Source organism: Vulpes lagopus, chromosome 6, assembly GCF_018345385.1.
Source record: "Vulpes lagopus strain Blue_001 chromosome 6, ASM1834538v1, whole genome shotgun sequence".
NCBI lineage: Eukaryota > Metazoa > Chordata > Mammalia > Carnivora > Canidae > Vulpes > Vulpes lagopus.
In genome coordinates, this window is record NC_054829.1 from 112,034,551 (window position 1) to 112,061,518 (window position 26,968).

A 26,968-nucleotide genomic window follows, 5' to 3' on the forward strand; every position below is an offset into this window, starting at 1 on the left:
TCTATGTCTCTGTGTCTCTCATGAATAAATAAAATCTTTAAAAAAAACAAAAATAAGTCAGGGAAAGACAAATACCCTATGATTTCATTCATATGCAGAATTTAAGAAACAAAACAGATGAACATAGGGGAAGGGAAGGGAAGAAAATTGAGAGGGACACAAACCATAAGAGACTCTGATCTCTAGGAAACAAACAGGGTTGCTGGAGGGGTGGTGAGTGGGGCGAAAGGATTATTGGGTGATGAGCATTAAGGAGGACATCTGATATGATGAGTACTGGGTATTAGATGCAACTGATGAATCACTAAATTCTACGTCTGAAACTAATAAAAAAAAAAAAAGGCAAAACAAACAAACCCCTGTGGAAAACAGTAAGTGAAATAAAGTCCTGTGAGGATTCTCACTGAGGTTTGAAATGATTGAGAGAGTTTGCCCATATCAACAGGAAACAAAAATGGCATCTGTGTTATTAGTAGATATTGGAATGATGTACTCTAAGATGTTAATGATGGGCATCACTTTGTTGAGTTTCTCTTGTGTGTGAGTGTGTGTGTGTGTGTGTGTGTGTCTGCTTTCTAAATTCAGGTTGTTTTCACTCTAGAGGAAATAACTTTTCATGATCAGAAAATAATCTCAATGTTATCAATAATACCTATTAAGAAAGCCATTTCCCAGAGAAAGGCCAGTAGTAAATCTTAGAGAAAGTGGGGTGTCTCAGTGATGGTTATCAAAGTGCAGGGGATGGAGTCAGACATCAAATAGGGTTTGACATCATGTTAAGTTTATATCAGATCTAAGAGTGACACCAACCTCAGTGACACTCAGATGATGAGAGAGAGTAGCAAAAGGATTTGATAATTGAATATTGAATACTGTAAATTGAATATTTACAGTAAAATAGTACAACGCTGAAAATGGGAATAAAGTAGAAACTATGACATGTTAATGTAAAAATAATTTATCTACTCTCCCACATTGTAAATCACCCATCAGATAAAAAAAGAGACTATTTGTCATAATTGCTCACAATATCCTATAATCCCACTAGGAGAAAAAAAAAATCATAGCCATTGTCATTTTACCAGTATATGTAAATCTGTTCTTCTACTGTTTTTGAGTGATTATTTTTTAAAAGGCTGAAAATTATTTTTTAAAGATATTTTTAGAGCAGTTTTAGGTTTAAAACAACGTTCAGAGGAAGGCACATAGATTTTCCATATACCCTCTACCACACACACATACACAACAAATCTGCCCATTATCAGCATCAATTGCCAAAATGGTACGTTTTTTACTAAGGCTGAACCTCTCTGTATAGTCATATCGTAATCACCCAAACCTCATAGTTCACATTACAGTTCACTCTTGGTGTTGCTAATTCTGATTTTGGAAAAATGTATAATGACATGTATCCATGATGTTTTTTATATTTTTCTCCCTTTTACACAAACAATACAAATATTTTTTAAAAGAAATGTAATAACCTGGTAAGTATAAATCCAATACTTTTTTTTTTCTTTTTTGCAAGGTTGCTGAATTAATTAAATCTGCTTCTTTGGGAAAAAAAATCTAGTTTACTAGATAAGTTATGGAATTTTATTTTTCACTCTCCCACCAAGTTGTGCATTCTATTTACATCTCTAATGTGATTAATGGCAAGAATACATGAAATTATCTCAACTGAGTGAGAATTTAGGTGTGAAAAGGGGATAGATTTAGTCACTATCTCTCTTGAGTATCTGATATTTAGTGCAATGTTTTAGATTTAAATAAAACTAATCTTACTAATTTGCAAATTGCAAAGCTTACAGCATTTTATTTATTTATTTATCTATTTATTTTAAAGATTTTATTTATTTATTCATGAGAGACACAGAGAGAGGCAGAGACGCAGGCAGAGGGAGAAGGAGGCTCCTCGCAAGTAGCCCAATGCAGGACTCAATCCTGGAACTCCGGATTACACCCTAAGCATGAAGGCAGATGCTCAACTGCTGAGCCACCCAGGTGTCCCAGCATTTTATTTTTAATGCTACCATTCATTACTATAAAAAAAAAAAAAACAGGGCATCATTACATCTTTTGCACATCCAATTATACACTTTATAATTGTTCTTTGTGAACTTGATGCATCACAAGGAAAAAACAAAAACCCTTCTCCATAATATATTTGTATTTAGGAAGAAGTTTTGAGTATTTAGCATTATTTTTTTATTTTTATTATTTTTAAAGATTATATTTATTTATTCATGAGAGACAGAGAGAGAGAGAGAGAGGCAGAGACACAAGCAGAGGGAGAAGCAGGGTCCATGCAGGGAAGCCTGACGTGGGACTCGATCCTGGGTCTCCAGGATCACACCCTGGGCTGAAGGCGGCGCTAAACTGCTGAGCCACCTGGGCTGCCCAAGCATTTAGCATTGTTAAGATTATTTCATTAAATCTTTCTTTCTTCTTGGAAAACTATTTAGGAAGGTAATATGGCTTAAGTTTTTAATCGGGAAACTGAGGTATAGTTCAACTGTAGTTTTGTAAATGTTATCTTTCGAAGTTTCTGATTGGTGTCGTTAGGTACTAATCAGTCACAAAACACTTATGAAACACTTTCATGTAGAATGTAGAAGACATAGTGAATAAATATCAAACCTACTGTGAAGTATTTCAATAGGTATAATTCTGAAATGTCAGAGACAAGAAGAGAGCTTGTAGATACAGATGAGTTTTTGTAAGTACTTGAAAAGTGGAAACAGTTCTTAAAATCTTTGAAGATATGAAATGAACTATTATAAAGTCCAAGTGCTTTTCTTCATTCTTTGCCATTTAGATCCAGCTTTGTGTTCCAAATTTCCAAAGACTTTATTTCTTCTTATAGACATAAAATTACAGACATAAATATAGTACTACAAAGAAATTAAAATAATTTACTTGAACTTCATGATATTACTGTGATAGAATAACAGGCTCATATACATACCCCCAGAACTTGTGAATATGTAATTTTATGTGGCAAAGAGAATTAAGATTATAGACAAAATTCAGTTTGCTATTCAAATAATGTTGAAATAGGGAGATTAAATTACGAGATTAAATTAGGAGATTTGGGGGCATGTATTTATCACATGAGTATTTAAAAGAGGAAGAGGGAGACAGGAAAAGGAGGGCAGAGTGGTGTGCTATGAGAGACATCACTTACTTTTGCTGGTTTTGAAGATGGGGCAAGTGAATGACAAATCAAGGAATGTGGGTAACAAACTGGAAGATAGAAGCTGGAAAAGCTGGAGACTGGAAAAGATAAGGCAATGGATGTCACTGTGGGGCCTTCAGAAGGCGACACTACTTCTAGATTTTATCCCAGTGAGTCCAATGCTACAGAACTGTAGGATGATACAGTTGCATCATTTTAAGCTTCTAAGTTTGTGATAATATCACAGCAGAAAAAAAAAAGTAATAGACTTTAATGCTGGAAGTGGGGAGCTGCTATAATAAGTACTTAGAAATGTGGAACTATCTTTGGAACTGGGCAGTGTGGAGAGGCAGAAGGGATTTTGAGATGCCTGAGACAAAAAGGCTAGATTGCTTGGAACAGATTGTTAGGATAAATATGGATATTAACATTTCTGCAATCGAGGATTCAGATGCAAGTGAGAAGCATGGTAGAAAAATCTAAATTATCTCAGAAAATACCTGTATTATTGTTAATAGACAGCTAGTAGAAAGATGTCCAGGACCCCTGGGTGGCTCAGCCGTTGAGCGCCTGCCTTTGGCTCAGGGTGTGATCCTGGAGACCCGGGATGGAGTCCCACATCGGGCTCCCTGCATGGAGCCTGCTTTTCCCTCTGCTTGTGTCTCTGCCTCTCTCTGTGTGTCTCTGATGAATAAATAAATAAAATCTTAAAAAAAAGAAAGATGGGTGTTCAAGGTGCTGCTGCTAATACTAAGGGCTCAAGAAAGAAATGAGAGATACTTTGCTGGAAGCCGGAGGAAGGTAAGCTCTGTCTTTTAGCAGAAAGGTTGGCAGTTTTGTTCTCCTGTGGTTATGTGGAAAGCAAAATTTACAAGAGAATCTGGAAGACATTAAGATTGCTAACGGCTGACATTGGCACAGAAAGATTATCCTGGATTGTTCAGGTCAAAACAATGTAATCCTAAGGGCCTTTGTAAGAAGGAGAGGGAAGCAGTTAGATGTCAAAATTACTTGCTGTGAGAATAATGCAATTCACTATTGCTGGGTTTGAAGATGCATGAAGGGGGCTGTGAGCCAAGGAGTGTAGGTGATTTCTAAAAGCAGGAAAAAGGGATTTTTTCCATGTCTTTCAGAAAGCAGCACAGCACAGCCCTGTGGATATCCTAGATTTTATCTCAGCAAATTGTTGAACTTATGATCAGAAGAATTGTAAGATCATAAGTGTGTGTTTTAAGTCACTAACTTTGTGGCATCTTGTTGCAGAAGTGATAGAACATAATACAATTGGGGTGCCTGGTGGCTCAGTCGGTTAAGCATCCTACTCTTGATATCAGCTCAGGTTATGATCAGGGGGTCTTGGGATCAAGACCTGCATTAAGCTTGTGCTCAGTGGGGAGTCTGCTTCTCTCTCTGCCCCTCCCCCCACTTGTGCTCTTTCTCTCTCTAAAATGAATAAATAAATCTTTTTAAAAAAGAACACAAATACAGTTATTAAAAGTGTAGGTCTCAAGATTTCTTTCTTTCTTTCCTTTTTTTGAAAACTAATATACCTCAGATAATTTCAAACTTATGGAAAATTTGTAAGAACTGAACACAAAAATATGTTTACCCAAATTTACTGTTTAACATTTACACATTTGCTTTTTGCTTTATCATTCATCTCATCCTCTATCTCTTTCTGCACCCCCTCAAATTTGAATATACATTGTATACAACATATATCATCATGGCTTTAGTTTTAGTATGTATTCCCAAGGAAATAATACATTTTTTCTTACGTAACCATGGTAAAATTACAAAATGTAAAAAATGCTATAGGGTTGGGGGGGGGGTGGAATTTGCTTCAAAAATTGACCAAGATCAGTCACAGAAATGCCAGCATTTTCACTATAGTTGAAAATAACTCGTGAGAGAAAGTATGAGCTTTGAGTGCTGGGTTTTCAAGTATGGCCCTCGGAACGACAATATCAACATCACCTGTGTCCTTACTAGTAAAGTGTATACTCATCCTATCTCACCACCAAACACATTATTCACTCAGAAACTCTTTTACTTGGACCCAGATATCCATTTTATTAATAAACCCTCAAAATGATTCTGATATGTGATAATATTTGAGGCTACGAAATTCTTTATGTAAAAGAATATGTGCATTAGGCAAAAAAAAAAAAAAAAAAAAAAAAAAAGTTACTGACCTGACCTGTCTGTACATACCGCCAAATTAAAAAACGCAGCTGGGAAACCCAAAAGTTGCTTAGTATTTCTATTGTGTTAAATCATAACTAAATCGCCAATTGCAGGCCATAACTCTGCATTGCTGCCTGGGCTGGGAAGAATGCTTAGAAGTGACAGCATTTTTAGTACTGAGTGTGGAACCTTGATTTGTGCAAAAATTCAGGTGTGAAATGCAGTGTGCAGTAGGGTCTCAGTTTTCTTACTAAGCCCCTGAGGTCCTTAGTAAGTGGTGTATATGCTGGTATGATGCTTTCAAAAATCCTTTCAAAGGTTTATATCCCAAAGAGGAGAAACAAAGAAAGAAGATACATGCTGTATTAAAGGTCCCATGACTCCCACCAAAGGACTTGTAAAATGCCTGGTGTTTTCACTACATAGCACAGCAGAGTGAATTGACCATCCCAAGGGTGAAAGCTGAAGTATGGAGTGATTATATGTCAAAATACTAATCTGCTTTTAAATTTATGTTTTTTTCATTCAGTTCCCATACTGGCATCCTGATGGCAACTGTGGTTTGTAACAAAATAAAAGTAAGGATAGAGAAAAACATTTGTATTTCCTGTAAGATCAATCAATATACTCTGATGCTGCTTAAGGAACCACTCCCAAAGAAGACCTAACCCTGGATATGGAGGAGGGGCAGGAGGATGTGGAAGAGCCTGTGAAATGAGAGAGGAAGATGTGCAGGGAGTAGAGTCTTCAAAGTGGGGAAAAGCAGACAATAAAAGTAATGAGATGTTCTTAATGATGATGGAAATACCTTCCAGCCTATCACGAGACAGTATACTTCTAGAAGACTTGTAAACCCCTACAGAGAGAGGACTTGGATTCCTTATTTGGGTTTGGAGTCAAAAAAGGAAAACATCTTCTGAACATGGTATAATAGGCATTTTCAGCACAGGATCTATAATCAAATATCCAATATTAAATATGCAATTATTCCAAACTAGCATTGACTATCTTTTGTTTAGGATCTCTGAAAATAGACTTCTGTGCATTTAATATTTACAGCTAAAGCAATGCAAAAAATACACTTATTTTGTAATTAAGTGTAATTTTTAATATGTAAATTTATAATTTGTAAGCATGTTTTTTGTGTATATATATATGTATTATAATCTAAGATCCTAAAACAACATGTTAATAAATGTTTTATGTATGCACCTGTGTAACAGCCATACTTATCAAGATATAAAACATTTTCACCATGTCAGAGTTTCTTCCTTTACCTATCTTTGTCTGTCTCCTTTGTTCTGGCTTCTATCATCACATATATTACTGGTTTATTTTTGAAATTTATTTAAATTTGAATAATAACAAGATAGACTCATACCTTTGGTTCAGAATACTGTCTCTGAGTTTCAGGTAGCTTATTTTCATGTAAGTGCATTTAATTTTTTTCTGTATAAGATAGCATTTCTATGTGTATACCAGAATTTATTGATGCATTCTTCTTTTCACAGGCATTTTTGGTTCTGTTTCCCATCCTTTTGACAGCAATTAGTTGTTCTCAGTTTGGTGTTATTGGGAGGACAAAAGCTGCAGTGAATCATATTTTATGTGTCTTTGATAGTCAAACACAATAATTTTTTTGGACATACGTACAGGAGTGAAATTCCTGGTTCCTGGAATAGGAAAATGCTTAGTTTTAGTAAGCATCATCTAAGAGATTTCCAAAAGTTTTTTTAAGCCAATTTGCAGTTCCACAAATTACAAGATTTGCAAGTGACTCTATATCTTTACTAACATATGAAACTTTCAACTTTAAAATTTTATCCATTCTGAGATTTATAGTACTATTTTGGCTTTAGGCTCGGAGGAGGCAAAGGTGCAACTGTCTTCGGTCGTCCCGAATCCGGGTTCATCCGACACCAGCTGCCTCCACCATGCCGCCTAAGTTCGACCCCAACGAGATCAAAGTCGTGTACCTGAGGTGCACCGGTGGCGAGGTCGGTGCCACGTCTGCCCTGGCCCCGAAGATCGGCCCACTGGGTCTGTCTCCAAAAAAGGTTGGTGATGACATCGCCAAGGCAACCGGTGATTGGAAGGGTCTAAGGATTACAGTGAAACTGACCATTCAGAACAGACAGGCCCAGATTGAAGTGGTACCTTCTGCCTCTGCCCTGATTATCAAAGCCCTCAAGGAACCACCAAGAGACAGAAAGAAGCAGAAAAACATTAAGCACAGTGGAAATATCACTTTTGATGAGATTGTCAATATTGCCCGACACCGATCTTTAGCCAGAGAACTTTCTGGAACCATTAAAGAGATCCTGGGGACTGCCCAGTCTGTGGGCTGCAATGTTGATGGCCGTCACCCTCATGACATCATAGATGCCATCAATAGTGGTGCAGTGGAATGCCCAGCGAGTTAACTACAAATGAAAATATTTCAATAAAGGATCATTTGACAACCAAAAAAAAAAAAAACTGTGGTTTTCATTTTCATTTCCCCAATATTTAACGGTATCAAGCATGAATTTTTTAGTTTACTGGCTACTTGGAAATTGTCTTTAGTTAAGTGTAATTTCAAGACTATGTCAGTATATGTATTAGATGTTTTCTTTCTTGTTTGTGTTGGTTGCTTATATATTCAGGATCTAATAATTTCTCATATATAAATTTGAAATATCTTCTTTCAGTCTATGACTTGTGTCTTTGCATCTGAGAACTGTATTTTGATAAACTGAAATTTTTAAATTCAACAGTCTTGTTTATCAATTTCTGTCTAGTATTCTTTGTGATTTGTATAACGTATTTTGAATTATACAATGTCATAAAGATATCTCCTATGTATATTTCTATAATTTTTATAATCTTGAGCTTCCATACTTATACTCTGTAATCTTTATTGTTTTAGCTTTCATGTTTATGTCTTTGATCCATACAAAATTAATATTTTCATTTTATATGAGGTAGGAGTCAATGTTGCTCTTGTCAATTTGTTGAACTGATTCTTCCCTCAAATGCATCACAGTGTCTCTTTTGCCATAAATTAAGTGAACATATTTGAGTATCTCTTTGGTTTGTTCCATTTGTTGATTTATCTCATCTTGCACTAATAATGCACTATTTTACCAAAGCTTTAAGGTAAATCTTGAAAGCCATATATTTGTTTTCCAATATTGTTCTTGTTCTTCTAATTTGCCTTAGAAACAAATGACTTTTGTATCAAGACAGGTCTTACCAATTCCTTTCCAATGTTTATGCCATTTTTCCCCTTGTGTTATTTCATTAGCAGTGATTTCCAGTACACATGTTTTAAAATTTAAATCCAATTTAGTTAACATATACTGTATTATTAGTTTCAGAGGTAGATTCTAATGACACAGTTGTGTACAGTACCCAGTGCTCATTACATCATGTGCCTCCTTAACACCTATTACCAGTTACCCCATCCTCCCACCCACCTCTCCTCCAGCAACTCACATTTCCTTCTGCCATCAAAAGACATGCATTAGAATTTTTCCATTGACTTTAATGTTATCTGTATTTTTAAAAATATTGATAGGTAGCAAGATATAGGAATGGATTGTAAGTAAATATACATACCCCTTATCTGACTAGTCTCTCTATTACAAGTTAATCAAGAACAGTAATCATATATGGGTGTTGAACTGAATAAAACATATTTCCAGCATCCACAGGACAATTATATTTCTCTCCTTTTATCTTGTAGATGTGGTGCATTATATTAATTCATCTCCCAGTGGTAAAGCCCACTCATACTCCTGGAGTTATCTTGGACAAAATTAATCATCCTTTTTATATATAGTTAGACCCTATTTGTTTCTATTTAGGGTTTCTAATCTATGTCTATTACAGTTAGTTTGTACTTAATTATATTATTTCATATAATGTGTTTTTTGAGTTTTAGTTGGTCTCATGAACTAAGTTTGTAAACTAACTTTTTCTATTCTCAGAAAGGATTTGTGTATGATCAACATTATTTTTTTCCTTAAATATTTGAAAAGATTTATCAGTGAAGCTAGCCATCTTGACTTTGATGTGTTTGTTTTGTTTGTTTTATCTTGGGGTGAGGGAGTAATTTTCCAGAACAGATTCAATGTCCTTAAAGATACAGGGATGTTATATATTTTTCTTTTTTCTTTTTTTTTAAGATTTTATTTATTTATTCATGACAGACAGAGAGAGAGAGAGAGGCAGAGACACAAGCAGAGGGAGAAGCAGGCTCCATGCAAGGAGCCCAACGCGGGACTCTATCCCGAGACTCCAGGATCACACCCCAGGCTGAAGGCAGCGCTAAACTGCTGAGCCACCGGGCCTGCCCTATATTTTTATTTCTTATGATAGTTTTGATAAATTGTATAAAAATTATCAATTTGTTATATTTATATTTTGTTGTCATAAACATACTTTTACAATACCATCCTATTAATTTATTTTTATTTTTATTTAAAATTTTATTTATGTATTTGAAAGAAAGAGAGAGAGAGCATGAGCAGAGTGAGAGGGTAAAGGAAGAGAGAAAAGCATACTCCCTGTTGAACAAGGAGCCCAATGTAGGACTGGATCCCAAGACCCCCAAGACCCTAGGGTCACAACCTGAGCTGAAGGCAGATGCTTAACCGACTGAGTCACCCAGGGCCCAAATATGAATGTTTTATAATGTTACATGCCGGCACAATTCTTCCTGCTTTTCAGGAGAGAATAAAGCTACAATGGGAGCATGTCCTGAAACATTCGTGTTATTCATCATTCAAATCTCTCTAAATAAACAAAATATCTCCTTGAACTTACGGGACACTCAAAAGAGAAGTGGTGCTTATTAATTCATAGAAATTGCATATGTTCGTGTGTTTGATGATGAACAAACCTCAGATAACATCTCATATCTGCCCTTCTTGCAGGTGGAACCAGTTATAGCACATTTCAGAAAAAAAAAAACTGTCATCTTTTATGTAAAGAGTTTGTAGTTGTTTATATCACAATATACTCACATGTCTTTAAAAAGTATGTTGAAGTATCTACAATTTCGAATATTCACTTTTAAACTAATAATGAACATGCACACTGTAGAAAAAAATCCAGGACAGATAAAATGTCCAAAAATTATTCCATCATAGTATTTTAGTTTAATACCTTAAACACAAAATAATTTTTATTAAATTCAGAGTGCATCCCAGAGAGTTCTTTGGATAGGGGGAATTTTGGAACCTGAGATAATAATAATAACAAAATAATAATAGTAGTAATAAAACAACAATGTTATCTAACATTTATTAAAAAATTTTTAAAAGATTTTGTTTATTCATGAGAGACACAGAGAGAGGCAGAAACACAGGCAGAGGGAAAAGCAAGCTCCCTGTGGGGATTCCGATGTAGGACTTGAACCCAGGACTTTGGGATCCCGACCTGAGCCAAAAGCAGATGCTCAACACTGAGCCACCCAGGTACTCCCTATTAAACACTTTCAATGTGCCAAATATTTGTTAAACATTTTTTGTAAATCATCACATTTAATAATTTCAGACTGGTTAAGGGTAAATGATATTAACATTTAATTTCTGCACGTGAGGAAACATATATATAGTCAAGTTAAAATCTCAAAGCTAGTAAGTGCTGGAGTTGTTTGACAATATAAACATCATTCCCTAGTATCTCCAAACAGTGGCCATAACTCTTATAAACAAACAATAGTAGAATTGGACAGGCATGCTTCTAGACTGATGTATTGTTTAGTCAATTAATTCCTCATGGTGGAAAAATTTATGATCTCACTGGGTCAGTTCCTCAGGAAACAGAGTGCCTAAGTGAGGAATCCATTAGCTATAAAAGAATAGTAGCATCTTATAACTGATGAGAGTGAAAAAGGACCATCAATTTAAAGATATCAGCTAAACAGAATTTGTAAAAGCATTATTTTAGGAATAAGAGAGTGTTAAGTTTGTTAATTGAGTTAGCTAGGTATAATTCCCAATAGAAAAAGCACCTGATGATTTGTAGAGGAGAATATTAGAAACACAACCACCTTTTCAAAATTTGGCTAGTATTCTGTTTTAACTAAGTCTGTCAAAGGAAAGACATTGTGCTTAACATGGGATCTAACACAAACTCATGGAAGGGGAATTTGGCTTTGAATTTACACAGGCTTGAGTTCGAATTGCAACTAAACAAGTTTTGAATTATAAGATTTGGGACCAGTTACATGCTTTCAATAATTGATTTTTAATCCCTTGCAAAACTAATATTAAAAACATTACTAAAGATTTATTTTGTAAGACTAAGAAGTAACTCTCTTAAGTAACTGTTAAACAAAGATGGTCTTAAAATTGCAAAAATTGTAATTATCATTATTATGTTTGAAATTTATTTTACTGATTCTTAAAATTAGTGATCATTTGAAAATAATTCTCCCAAGTCAGGTTAATTGAAATCAGTAAGGTTATTTCCTAGACAGTAAACCTTTCTTCAGTTGTTTTCCAAAATGTAAAAAAGACAATTTTCATTCTTATTTTAGGTTACTTTAAAGCGTGCAAACATGAGAAAAATAAATTAAAATAAATTAGTGTTCCTGAAATTCAAAAATCATAAGAAACTTAAAAACTGGTAAAGCCAAAAGCTCCAATATAACAAAGTCTTCCTAGGTCTTTCCTTTAAAACTTAAAAAAAAAGTCTTGAAAAAATATGTAATGGACAATAACAAACACTGTATTTCCACAACCACTTGTTGGCACCCTGTAAAGCTTGGAATAAAAAAAATGTCTGCTGTGAAATTACACAAAGTCACATCCTGTTCTTGTGAGAAAAACTCTTAGTGATAAGTTTCAACTTCAAAATTACATTTGAATGAGAAGGTGAACTTTTAATGGAACTTGTATAACTGCTTGCATATATTGTGTTTATCTGTATCTTGTGTGAAAATTTAATCAGAGATGTCGGAATAAAAGAACAGATGGAAGCTTTATTTAAATTTAGAGAGAATGAATACCACATGCTGAGCTCAATAAAGCAATTTAAATAAGTTTTCCATCTTATATAAATTTTATTTAATGATGTATTCAATTTAGGAATTCTAAAATAGCAAAAACACTATTTATAAAACAACTAAACTTACCTTTATTTCTCACATGTAATAAGCATAAAAATACATTCTGAGACTATGGAAAATTTTGTGTTGTTGTCCAAAGAATATTAAACTTCCATTATTGATTGATTAGGCCATTTTTTTTAAGTCCATCCTGTCCCACAAAAGAAAAAATAAATCACTAATGACTCCAAGATATAAACAAGGTTTGTGGTTGAATGCAAAGATGATAATGCATTTTAAGTAGATCCCAGTGAGCTGTCATAGGCATTAGCAGCCTCATAAGATTTAATGCCAGATTTTCTTCAATTACTATCCTTCTTTTCATTTTTGGTTATTATTGTGTATTCCCCTCCCTGGTTTAGTTTCATAATTTAAATGAAAATAATTTTTTTGCTTCGCCTTTTTTTTTAGCACTGTAAAGATAAAGAATATAAAAAAGACTTTTTGTCTTTTAATTATTTTTATTTATTACAATGCATAAGAATATAAATATTTACAGAACTAAATAATACAAATACAGTAGTATTAGTCATCTTTATTATTAATGTAATTGTTTGAAGATTGATAAATAACATAGAATTTATCCAAGTTAGAAAATAGGTAAAGAGAAGGATTTTGATAATACCTTGGTATTAGACCAACTTTTGCAGAGGAAAAAGTTATATACTCTGCACAATACTTAGAAATATTTAAGGTCACTAGAAAGTGACAAAAAACAGGAAACTTGAGGGTATTTGACCCGTAACAAAAGGGAACTACACGGAGTGAGTCTTACTAAAATATAACTTTTCTGAGAGCGTTCCACAATCCAAGTCGCTCAGCACACCTAGAACCTAAGCAGAGAGCCTCTGAATTGGACTTGAGGTGTCAGAAAATGGACCTGAGAGATGACCAGAGTGGCAGGGAGTTGAGAGGTGCATCCATAAAGGAATGAATTGTGGCAGAAGCCCCCAAATATACATACGAACCCTTTCCAAATCCTTAGATTGTATCTAAACTCTACATGCAGAAGGAAACTTCAAAGTTTTCAGTGCGAAGCCACAGCAAAAGGTTGAAAGAACTAAGCAGTTATAGCTTATATGCATGACTCTTGGGTTTCGAGTTCAAGGAGTTATTTGACTACTAGAACAAAGATCAACACACTTAAGAAGTAAGAAAACTAAACAATAAACTTTTCCAGATGTGCAAAGAACAGTGAAAAATCACCAATGGTTAACATAAAAGTAGTTGGGGGGGATGTAAACCTGAGGTGATCTAAACATACACACAAACACACACAGACCAAAGGAAAAGATCATAATAAATGGCTTAATGGGGAATCGAGAAAAATAGCAAAACAAGACAAAATAAAAACAGAAACTCTACGACCAAAACGTTAAATAATCAAAATGAAAAATAACCTTATAGGCTTATTAGAGGTCAGAGAGAGCAAAAGAATCTGGAATCAGATATCTACCGAAATGACCCTATCTGAGGGATATAAAGAAAAGGGTTTATGAAAAGTGCAGAACATGGACTTTTGCATAATACCAAGCAATCAATTTAAATATAATTGGATTCTTCATAAATAAAAGAGAGAAAGAGAGAAAGAACGGTTCAGGGAAATAGAGTGAAGAATTAATGGCAAAATTTGTTCCCAATTTTGGTGATGTTTTCAGGTATTTTTTTACAACTATACAGTAGACAGTCTGAGAAGTAAGCATAGACAATTTTGCTGCTTGTCCTTTTATAAGTGTCCCCCAGGTATCTAGGATTTTCATATACTGCTTCTTGGCTATGCAGAAGGTCTCAATATGGTTTATTTCAGTATATATCAAGCACAATTAAATTTTGTTTTTAATATATCACTAAAGTATATTTCCCTCAACTTATCTACTTCTTAAGAAAATAGTAATTTGTTAATCAGGGCTAAGGTGTAAGAAATTGAGTTGTAACCTACTCCCAAGGTATCAGCATTATAAATAATAAATTTATCTGCTCATAAGAATCAGTATGGAAAGGGAAAATTTTGCATATTTAAAGAAAGATGGTCTTTCCTAGTCAAATTGTCAATTAATAGCCATAATTCCTTTAGGATGGGTTCTGGATGTGCAGGTGTGAGTATACAAATTATTTTCTTTAATAGACTCTAGTTAGATGGATGAGTTTCTTTTTCCAGAGTAGTTTTACACGTGTCTCTATGAACATTCTTGAGGTAATTCATTTGAGAAGAAGCATATATCCATTTATCAATGAAAATAGGGCTGGATAGGGACACAGTGAAAAAAAAAATCAGCAGGAGAAGCATGTTAAAATTTATGTGACCTAGTGCTTCTTTAAATTACTATATCCAGTCCTATCTTATCTGTGTTTCTGTATCTGGAATCATGATGCCTCAGAACTGGGAAAACTTCCCCCTGGAATTAACATGTCTGAATATTATTCATTCTTCACATCTTTTCTAACACTTCATCTTTATCCTGACAACCTGTGCTTATTATCCAACTAAATGTGCTCAGATTTTTACAACGTGTTTTTTTTTTTGCTTATGCATATGTAAATTCAATTTCAAGTTTAAGAAAATCTACACACTTTGATCTAGACTGCACAACCCACAGCAGTGCACATGCTAAGATGCTATTTGAAATAAATTATTTGTTTAAAAAATCAGTGAAAACAGAGCAGTGTAATTTAGAGGTACTCAAGAATATACAGTTGGATTCCAGGGCATATGCAATCTTCAACATTTTCAGAAATATATTTGCTCTATTTTCTGCTTCTTTGTTAATGAGTATATCAACATTTTGAAACCTAAATATAAAAGGTAAGGAACTTGAACAACAGAATATGTCATGTGAGCATTTTTTTTCTTTGCAAAGCCAGAGTTAAATCTATAGAGAAAAAAGGAGGCTTGTAATGAGACATAAGTAGTTGTGAGAAAAGACATCACAAGCAGTTTCCTGACTGAAAGACTGAGATTTAATCACCAGAAGCTGCTTTTGCAGCCACTGCCAAAGCTCACTAGCTTCTCTGTCAGGAAGCAGGATGCCTGTGAAGCCTCCACTAAAGCAAACCAAATTGCTGCCAATGCACCGCCTCTAGACAATAGATAATCTTCATCGACCATTTATTTTACTTCTGCACATTTTGATCTTGTGTTTTGTTATCTATAAAAGAAATACCCAGCCTTTATATCACTAGAAAAGGACATCCAGGGAGAGAAGACTGCTATTAAATCTATGAAAAGGAGGAAAATGCTTCTTCAGGGTTTAAGCCACTAGGCAGGATCCTGCTGTTGAGAAAAGCAAAGATTTATATTGAGCACATATCCAAAACCTTTCACCTTTAGAGGAACCCAATTAAAATATTTCTTTGAAAAGAGAGGCAATGATAGGTATTATATAATCCATGTAATATTGTAATACTTTCAAATATAAACAAGTCCTTTAAGCTAGTTACGTCATACCTCTTGCGTGATCTTGAATGAGTATCTTAACCTCTTAATTGGTTTCCTGATCCAGAAAGTGGAAAAGTACATTTCTTTCACTGCTTAACAGAGAAGTAAGTTAGATGACCTATGTATGCTAGGACTCTAGCATATGATAGATACTTAAGACAAATGATCTTTCTTCTATTTTATAGAATTAAAGTAAAATCCTAGATCAACTGTTCTCATACAAGGAATCCACATCTGTTTATTATAATACTCATAGCTGTTCACTAAATATTCGCATAATTAAGTTAATGTATGAACAGTTATATGTTCTAATGCTCACTTCTGCTGGGAAAACATGATACCTGAATCATGACAAAAGAGGACAGCAGTAAGAGACTGTCCACAGCATTGGAAAGAAGGCCAATTAGACTTAGGGTTTCACTACTATCTCAATTCATTTTAATAGACATAGTGTGGGCTTTTAGAAGTGAAATTATGTGAAATTTTAACTTTCTAGGATCCCTCAAAATGTTATATTTTAGCTTTATAAATTTATAAAATTAAATAATACTCAATATTATCCATTAGGTATAAGAATTACAAAGTGCTCAGTCTAATGAGTACTTTAATATAATATACTTTAATATACCATCTCACCTATTTCTCATAACTAACAGATACAGCTTTCTCTGAATATAATGTGTGTATGTGCACAAATGTGTGTACATGTATACACTCTGGATCACTTGTGAACTGTGTTACTGAGCCAAGAATTAAACTCAAGTATGTTTACCTTAAATGCCTATGCTACTTCTTTTACCCTGTACTGGAAACAGCGTTATAAATGTGAATGGTGCTGGTGATTAAAAACAGCCTAAGTGCATTAGAGCTGTCTGTACAGAATTTGATAAAATTACAGAAATTAATTGAGCCCTTCTCCTAGTTTCATATGAAAAACTGTCACTATACAATTATCTGCCCTAGCATATTTACAAGCACAAGAAAAAAATCTTTTATATATTTCTAACCACTCAGAGCCCTTAAAAAGATCTCCATTTCCATTTAGTCATACAAAATAGGGCTATGAAAAACACCAGGTCAAGATAGTTGGATGTGGTACCTATAGAAATATTCTGTACCTTCCCAAGAAAGTGAAAAGATAATTATAATGCAGAAAAAATAAAATTTCTATATCCATAGTTGGCTGATTTAGACTTCATGTGGCCTGGGAAAAAAGAAAGTAGAGTCAGAGAAAGGGACTTTTCGTATACTTTAACTGTTTCTCTACTAAACATATCATGAACAGGAACTGTAAATTTTTGTCATCTGCTGAATTTTCCCATTTTGCTGAAGTATATTTCCAGATTTGTAACTCATTGTGGTCTGAACTGCTGGCTCAAAACTGTCATAGTAAGAAAGTACATTCAGAGGCACAAAGCTTTGCATGTGGTGAAACCTCTGTGGTACAGCAGCTCTACAGTCACCAAAAGACACCCTCAAGCAACTATAGCAATGTTTAATTAAGTACTAACTGGAGATATCTGTAACTCCTTTCAGATGCTTCCTATGACAGAATCAAAGAAAGTCCCCCTTCAAATAGAGAGTCTATGAAAATGAAGGCTGGCATTCATAAGGCAAGGGTTGGCAAGTAAGTTTAGTTAAAATGACACTAACTAGGAATGCTTATGCTTCTATCTGTGAAGAATTAACTGCAGAGAATTACCTTCCCATGGAAAATAAAAAGAACTAGAAAAACTGGCAAATATATGAAAAGGAGATTTTTGTATATTGTCAATAGGCAAGGGAGGACTAATATATGAAAAGGAGATTTTATATTTTGTCAATGGGCAAGGGAGGACTATCTACTGATAAGTGAGAGGAGAAAAGCAAAGTATAGAGACTGCATCTGCCCCATCTTCAGTCCTGGAGGCAGTTTCTGAGCCTTGGGTTAGGAAGTAGAAGCTGAAACCTGTGCGGTAGTCATGATCAGTTGAAGAGACAGGGATTGGAGTTTCAAAAGACCTTTTCTTCCTCATGTTTATCCCCCTATAAAACATAACTGCTCTTCTGGTTCTGAGTAAGATGGAAGATACAAACTTGTCCTTACCCTTCTTGGGACTGACAGTAAAAGCCCTGCATGGGATTTGTAAAGCAACCTACAGAGCCCCTGAAAGGTAGAGAAGAAAAGGCAACTAGGGGCGTGAAGAACTTGGGGCGTGAGACACAACACAATGATGAGGCCTCTGTTTTGCTTTGTTCTGTTTCTTTTGCCTCCAGTAAAAGTAGAATTTCAATAATCCATAAATTCAGCTATTGTTTTTATCAGTCATATTATTCTCTGTGATTTTTACATGAAGAATAATTCCTCCCTAAATAAGGAAGAGAAAAGAGACCTCTAGTGCAGGATATCTAAACTAGAAACTTACTTAAAAGGACCCAAGTCAGTGAACGTAAGAATGCCCTAAGATTCAAAGTTCAACCCTTCCATTTATACCAAACATGCTTTGTCATTCAACAAAATAAGACAGTCTTTTCTCCCCAAGACTCTCAGACTTTTACTCTAATATCATCCACCTTTCAAAGAGCCATTTCTTGTAGTCGATACTATTGCATCCTGTTGCAACAGTTTATTTAACTCAAAACCAAGAAGTATGACCAAGAAAGACATAAAGGTTGTTAATCCCATGAGCTAGTTGGGCAGACAATTTAGCAGTTCACCACAGACCGGGGAAGCCTAGGCCAGGGGACAAAACTCTCCCACAAAGAAGTAGTGATGGTGAGGATGCTGATATGGACTCTTAAGGACAGCTACTGTCTAAAGAAGATGGCTGACTTTGGTGGCAGCCTAAATAAATTGTGGGGGCATTTTGCATATGATACATCCTGTAGTTTTTATTGTGGGTTTCTAAACTGATTCTACATCTGGCCACCTCTCTGGTGTATACTTCAGCCTTACACTGTCTTCTTTGAGCTACCTTCTGATAAAGTTCCAAAGACAGCAAAAACACTTGGGTTATAAACACCAGAGAGAAAGTACATAATATAAAGATTCTGAAATCTACAGAAAGATTCCTGACTTTTCATGTCAGGGTGGTGATTTTGTATGTCATACTGACACTGATGGAAAAACTACATACCAGAAAAAAAACACATTTATGAGAAATTCATTGGAGAATCACAGTGGCCCTCCTGCCATCTTGTTCAACAAATGTTGGACCCCCATATGTAATTTCATTTTTTTTCATCTGTTATGCTGGGAGTGGATCTGTTGTACTCATGCAGTCTCTGGCCAAGTAAGGGGAAAAATGAATACTGTGGAAGCCAGTAGAGTTTTGGTGCCTAGAATGCCAACACCCATAGAAGATCACCATTGCTTCAGTGTAGGATGGTATTGTGTGCTCCCATGACTTTTGTATCTGAGTAGCTCTTGCTGTCCCTGGTCTGCTCTCATACACTCACCTCTGTGCTTTTACTTTCTTTTCTTTGGTTTTACTTTCCCTCAACTTCTCCCTAAGTTCAGAATTTAAAAAAAAAATTACAAAAGAGGTGCACAAGAAGGAGAAGACCATGGGGAAGTGGCCTGAGATCTAAGTATTGAGGGGGCAAAGGTCTAGGGAGAAGGTAACTTTAGTGAACATAAATAAAGCTCAGTGGTCAATGTGTGCCATTATGGGGGAATCAAAAACAGAAACTAAAGCACCAGGTGAGTTATGAAGGCAGAAAGCACTTACTAAAATCATGGCACTCAGAGACGAAACTGTTGTTAGAAACAAGACAAACACCTACTTACCTGCTGTGGGACACCTGAGTAGAGAACTAAGTACCTTACTTATTCCACATGCTGGGGAAATGACCACTGACACAACAGAGGTTTGAAGGATCCAGCTGTAAAATTGGACATCCAGAAGAGATTAAAGGAAGATATTACATCACAAAAATCAATTGAACATGCAAAAATCAACTTGTATTTATAATTGGGTTGTACACTAAGATTTTGAGAAAAATACTTCTTTTTGTAATATTAAACATAAATGGTAAAATATATGCTTGTTTTTATTTAGGACTGATTTAAGGGATTTTCAAAGTGGCTATTTTATATCAGAATAGTTAGAAAATAATTTTGTATTTGATTCTACCTCTTTACTTTCACTAATTTAAACAAGAAATATCCACCTCAAGTCTAAGATCATACCAGATCTGAAATCTAACGATTTTCCCAAAGAACAAAGTTTGAGACATCCTGGGAGCTATTAAACATTACTCAAGTAAGGATGATGTGGAACTAAGAAAAAGTTTATCCTCGAACATAGGAGTATCATTTTTTGCTGGCCATCTTTCTGCTCAGACAGAAGAAAATGGCACCCTGCTCAATTCCAAAATGAAAAAAAATATGTGTTTTCTTTGAAAAACAACAACATTTTAATTTTCCCTAAATTTATATTTATTTCCAATTCCAACATAACAAAATTTTTGGAGACCAATGAAACTGAACCAAGTGGAACAGAGCAACTGTGTAAGAACATCAACGGAGTCCCAGATGATTTATTTGCATATCAGATTGTGACATATGTCACACTTCTTTTTCTTTTCTTTTCTTTTCTTTTCTTTTCTTTTCTTTTCTTTTCTTTCTTCTCTCTTCTTTTCTTTCTTCTCTCTTCTTTTCTTCTCTTTTCTTTTTTCTTTTCTTTTTTTTTACTTTTCTTTTTTCTTTTCTTTTTTTTGTTTTCTTTTCTTTTTTTCTTTTTTCTTTTCTTTTGATAGAGAGAAGAGACAGCGACAGCGACAGAGACAGAGAACAAGGAGAGGCAGGAGAAGAGGGTGAGAGAAAATCTCAGGGAGGCTCCACACCCAGGGCAGTCTAACCCAGGGCTCCACGTGGGGCTTGACTTCACAATGCTGAACTCAAAGCCAAAATCAAAAGTCTGACGCTTAACCAAATGAGCCACCCAGGCACCCAGAGCTCATTTCTGATTAAGCAAACTAAATTGTGAAGGTCGGAAACTGCCAAGGTTAGTTTGTGACGTTGCTCAACATAAGAGGAAGCAATCCTGGTGTACTTGAGATGTTGAGATAATAGAAACAAAATCTACTCTTCTCACTTGTCATTTATCTCAGAAGAAGATTGAAATAATTGAGGTTGTTGAAGTCATAATTACTATTTGAAGGCTGAACACTCTCTTATAAAACTCAAATAATCTGGGAACGCCTGGGTGGCTCAGCGGTTGAGTGTCTGCCTTTGGCTCAGGGTGTGATCCTGGAGTTCCAGGATCGAGTACCACATCGGACTCCCTGCATGGAGCCGGCTTCTCTCTGTCTGTCTGTCTCTCTTTCTCTCTCTGTGTCTCTCATGAATAAATAAATAAAATATTAAAAAAAAAACACTCAAGTAATCTGATAGCATTGGAAATGTACTAAACATCTTTTCTAAAATACATATGTTTTCTAAATATCAGAGAAGAAATGGGGAAAGTAGGAACCACCAGAAACAAAAGTTAAATAGGGATAATTAAATCAATATTAATTGTGTGTTTTCTAGGGGCTCCTGGATGGCTCAATTGGTTGAACTTTTAATTCTTGATTTTGGCTCATGTCATGATCTTGGAGTCCTGGAATCAAGCCCCACCTTGGACTCTGTGGTCAGCGTGGAGTCTTCTTGAGATTTTCTTTATAAAGATAGTCCTCCTATAATGTTCATGCTGTCTCTCTAAGACAAATAAAACATTTAAAAATATATTATGTGTTTTCTAAATGTAAGTGATAGGAATATTGATAGCAGCTAGCAAATACAAAACATAGTCCCTGCTTTAAAAGCAGCATATAGGGATCCCTGGGTGGCACAGCGGTTTGGCGCCTGCCTTTGGCCCAGGGCGTGATCCTGGAGACCCGGGTTCAAATCCCACATCGGGCTCCCGGTGCACAGAGCCTGCTTCTCCCTCTGCCTGTGTCTCTGCCCCTCTCTCTCTCTCTGTGTGACTATCATAAGTAAATAAAGATTTAATAAAAAAAAATAAAAGCAGCGTATATTTTAATCAACAGTCATAACAAACTAGAAATTAAAAATTATTTGTGTAAAAAAAGATAAGATGGGGTAGTTGAGACACATTATAAATGAAAGTAACAATCAATACAGAAGAAAAGGAATGAATCAAACTGTGGGGATTTCAGAAAAACAGTTTTATAACAAGGTGGAATTTAAAGTAAGTCTTAGAAGATGGACAATTTAGAGGTAGGTATATGTTACTTTACACATGGGATGTGCAAAAATGTATAATTATTTTACTCAAGTCAAATGTGGTCTATTGACTGCAGGTGACTGTTTCTATGTCAAGTTTGCACCCTAGAATCTTTGCTCCTGGTGCAACCCTGTAACTTAGATCTCTCTGGCTTGAGGATACCAGAAATCAAGTCAGTACCCACTGCTGTGTGGCCACCTGTTCTGGGCAATACTAGGTAGTGAGCACTGTTCTCCTACACTCTCGTCGTTACCTGCTAATCTGCTTCCCCCTCACTTAAGGGTTTCCTTTATTATTATTTTTTCTCTCCCCACCCACTCTGTACTCTCTCCACTCTCCTTAATAAGTAAAGATCCCTCAAGATGTGCGGCCTTCTGGGAAATAAAACAAAAAAAATCCCACAGAATTAAGAAAACATGTTCCATGACAAATTTCTTCTTTCTCTGAAAAAATAAGTTTCCTTAGTCAAGATCTGTATGCTTGGGAACCAGTTTGGAATAACAAGATGAAAATAAACACCTAGAAGAATGTAAATTGATGTCCCAACAAATTATCCTTCCATTTGTGTGTGAAAAAAGATATGTTGGTAAGTCCAGGTTGGGAAACAAACACCCAAAGGAGCTAGTTGGGCAATGAGGTTTAAGAAATAAGGAACAAAGTGATCTCATATCTGCCAAAAATTCTAATTCTCTAAAAGAGAATCTAGGGACCCCTGGGTGGCTCAGGAGGTTGAGTGTCTGCCTTTGGCTCAGGGCGTGATCCTGGGGCCCTGGGATCAAGTCCCGTATCGAGCTCCCTGTGAGGAGACTGCTTCTTTCTCTGCCTGTGTCTCTGCCTTTCTCTCTGTCTCTAATGAATAAATAAGATCTTTAAAAAAACAACAATAAAATAAAAGAGAATCTAAACAGGAAAATAGTTTTCTAGATATTCTAAATTAACATCTAAGTTAAGTTTGGGCAAAATTTAAAGAACATTGAATATAAGAATAAAAGATGTATAGAGATTACTCTAACCAATAAGGATTATTGATATTTTTTTGGCAGAAGGATAAGTTAATCAAATGATGTCTTAAAATTTCTTGGAGGACTAAAACAAAGACTGATAAAGGGAAAGGCTAAAAGAAAAAGAGTGAATAGTTAATCCAGTATGCAAATAAAGGATTTACCTTTTAGCATATTTTGTTTATGGTAGCTGTGTCATTAGTGAAATCTTGACAAATTAAAGTACCATTGAGTTGACTGACAAAATTAAGGGCAGTAGATTGATGGAAAAGGGAGTAAGGAATTAAAAACAAAAAAGATGATGAAAAGGGATTCAAGATACCAGTGGAATTTTAGGGTTGGTATAGAGAATGTAACCAATTCCTCATAAAAAAATCATTATAAATAATATCACAAATCATTTATTATTCTGAGAACTGCAAGAGACACAGAGGTCGGCATTTTGAAATCCCACTGTTTGGAGGAGACATTTGAAAAATGAGCAAAGTGGAACAAAAAGCTTTATTTAAATAAATTGTTTCAAATGTCAATGCCATTGGCGTGTTGAATGATGGCAAAGTTTCTACATTTGCATGCAAAATGCAAATCAAATGGACAAAATTAATTTCCATTTTAATTAACTTTAATTTTTAAAAAGGCATTGCTTTAATGTTGGCAGAATGCCTCACACTTTTTTGTGGTTGCTGAATCTTTAAAGGAAATTGGGGTTTAGGAGGTCACATTAAAAAAGTTTTAGGAACCTCATAGTAGAATTTATACTTAATCAAAGAAAACAATCTCTAAATTCTATATGCCTAAATGCTAAGGCATCTTAAAAGGGTTTTTTTAGTTCTAATATTCATAAAGAAATTAAAACTTCATTTGCTTTTTAAGCTTGGCATGATAAAGAAGTTTTAATTGGTAGACAAATACATTGTGTAAAAATGACAATCCAGGATCCTTGGGTAGCATTGCCATTCTGTAACCAATTAATTCTGTGATCTCAGCTCTTAGTTCTTAGTTTCTTAGATGTTAGCCTCACTTCATAAGTTTTATATCCTAATTTCCAAAATAAAAGACTTTGAGCTAGAACCAGAGCTACATATGATGATATCTTAATCCACTTAATCCACTCAATCCACTGCTGTAACAAAATACCACAGACTGGGTACCTTACAAACAACAGAAATCTATTTTGAACAGTTCTGGAAACTGAAGGCCCTAGTGGAGGACGCCATCACGGTCAGGTGAATAACCTTTTCTGGATTGCAGACTTCTTATATTCGCACATGGTGGGAGGGGTGAGAGATCTCTGTGGGGTCTTTCTTATAAGAACATTAATCCCTTTCATGAGGGTTTCATCCTCAGGATCTAATCAACTTCCTAAGTCTATACCTCCTTATGCCATTACCTTGGAGGGTTAGGTTTCAACATATGAATTTGAGACAATTGCATTCATATCATGGGAGATGGCAAAAATCATTTAGTTGGCCCATGGTGTTATTTTTTTTAAACATTCCAATGTCAAACAAAATTTTGTATCAAAATCTGTATCAAAATTTTGTATCAAAATATGTAGAACTTCTTTTGTGCCTTGGGTCTATTTTCTCACTCAGTTGCTGTTGTCCTAATTGCATTGGTCACAGACTATAAGTGAAACCTCATCAGCTTTATCTATGTTATTGGCCTGGTCCTATTGAAGTTAAAAAATTCCTTATCTAGACTATGACTATGTTCCCCTAAATATCTAAGGCTGTTGGACACTGTCAAAGGATGGAATGGGTATAGAGGTATGTATATCTAGTATCTGTTTTTAACTTAGTTTTACAAATAATTTATTTTGTTATTTTCATTGTGTGTATTTCCCTTTCTCAAACAATATACTGTTGCTCTACATCATTTAAAATTTTAACTAACTTTATTATTGTGGATATTATTCCTTCACAGGAGCCACAGGTATTTTTGGAAATATGAATGAATGATATCTCTAGCACTATCTATACAGATACTTACATATACACACCCCGTACACATATTATATCAACATACATATACATTACATACATATATATGAGAGAGTACATAGAGAGAGTTAGCAAGAGGCAGACAGAAAGGGTATGGATATGTGTGTGTGTGTGTGTGTGTGTGTGTGTGGACAGCAAAAAGAGAAAGAAAACAAGAGAGTGTATTTGATCATCTAACTTTGTGATATGACAGATTATATATATCCATTGTGAGAGTCACAAAAACTATCCTGTCCTGCGAATGCTCTATATAGCATTGAATGGTGCTATAACATTAAGCAAGTATGAAGGTAGCAAGGTATAAAACTATGAGCAACACAAAGGAATTATGTTTTTCTGAAGTATTTTAATGAGTAGATAAAACATTAACTATTTAGTCACTAAGATGTAATATAAGCATTAAAATATTAACATATTTTAAAAGAGAAAACTTTATTTCATTTTTCTTCTAGGATATATTCACATTTCACTTGGTCTTGTAAATATTTGAGAACATAGTCTACATCAAGTTGCACTTTTCATGTTTTCGAGATTTAGCATTATAGCAGGTACATTCTTCAATGTCTAAATCATATTTCTAATTATTTTAAGGGCAGCATAATATGCTTTCCAATGAAGTACTTTAGTTTGCTTGATTATTTCAAAATATTTATACAATTAAATGTGCCATTTTTATTTGTTATACTTATTGCTGCCATATACTTCTCTGCACTTAATTTCCTCATTTTCTGTCTTCTTTTTCTTTTCCTACTCTTCTTCCTCTTTCCCCTACTTTTTCATCTAATCTTTTTCTTTTTCTTTTGAAGTGTTTCTATAAAGTACTTTCCCAAGAGAAGAATTATTGAAATAAAGGTCAAAGAGGTTTTTTAATAATCTATAATATGCATTGCTACATTCTTTTTTAAATAGAAGTATGAATTTGTATTGCCACAACAAATGAACCAGTTTTGTCCGAAACTTTGCAACACTTGGTTATTAGTATTTTAATGTCATGCTAATTAAAATATCTGATACTTATTTAAATTTTTTCATGCTAATAATGGGTGTTATTAGACTTGTAGTTATTAAAAAATAGACTGAACAACTAGGGTGCTATACATTCAAAACATTATCTTGCATACACATTGATTATTTTTTTTTTCACATTGATTATTAAAGAGATTTTTCTTTCTACTTTTAGCCTACTTTTCTTTTTTCTTTTTTTTAGATTTATTTATTTATTTGAAGGGAGGCAGAGGGGGAGAGAGAGAGAGAGAGAGAGAGAGAGAGAATTCCAAGCAGACACTCCACTGAGTGTGAAGCCCCACGTGGGGCTTGATCCCAGGACCCTGAGATTACCACCTGAGCCAAAATGAAAAGTCAGAAACTTAACTGACCCAGCCACCCAGGCGCCACTCTACTTTTATTTATTTATTTTTTTGGCAAAATTGAGACAGCATATTGCAGGAAGTTAAGTTTTTATTTGAAGTATATGTTGTTAAGAAATGAGACTACAGATGCTATGGGATGCCTGGGTAGCTCGACTGATTGAGTGACAGACTCTTGGTTTCTTTGGCTCAGGCTATAATCTCAAGGCTCGTGGGTTCCTGGTGGTGTAGGGCTCTGTGCTGAGGAGCTGTGTGGGGAGTCTGCTGGAGATTCTCTCTCCCCTCCCCCACTCATACTCTCTCTCAAATAAATAAATCTTAAAAAAAATTGAAATGAAACTACAGATGCTTAATGCTATGAATTGGTTAACTTTTTTCAAGAAAATTTTTGTGTTCTTTCAGAAGTTAAATCTCAAAACCAAAATAAATTTTTTAATAGCTTTGGCAAAATTAGGAATTCTTCCCACTTTGAGATTGTGATAGTC

The 26,968-nt window shown here is 34.8% G+C and overlaps 1 protein-coding gene across 1 annotated transcript; it reads left to right on the plus strand.

The window, feature by feature from the left end:
• Positions 1 to 7,225: 7,225 nt before the first annotated feature.
• On the plus strand, positions 7,226 to 7,843 carry LOC121493400 (60S ribosomal protein L12-like). Its single transcript, XM_041759234.1, has one exon. The coding sequence runs from the start codon at positions 7,300 to 7,302 to the stop codon at positions 7,786 to 7,788; it is 489 nt and encodes a 162-aa protein (XP_041615168.1). The 5' UTR covers positions 7,226 to 7,299; the 3' UTR covers positions 7,789 to 7,843.
• Positions 7,844 to 26,968: the final 19,125 nt, after the last annotated feature.

Coding starts and splice junctions, on each gene's coding strand:
- LOC121493400 (XM_041759234.1), top strand. CDS start 7,300: ATGCCGCCTAAGTTCGACCCCAACGAGATCAAAGTCGTGTACCTGAGG.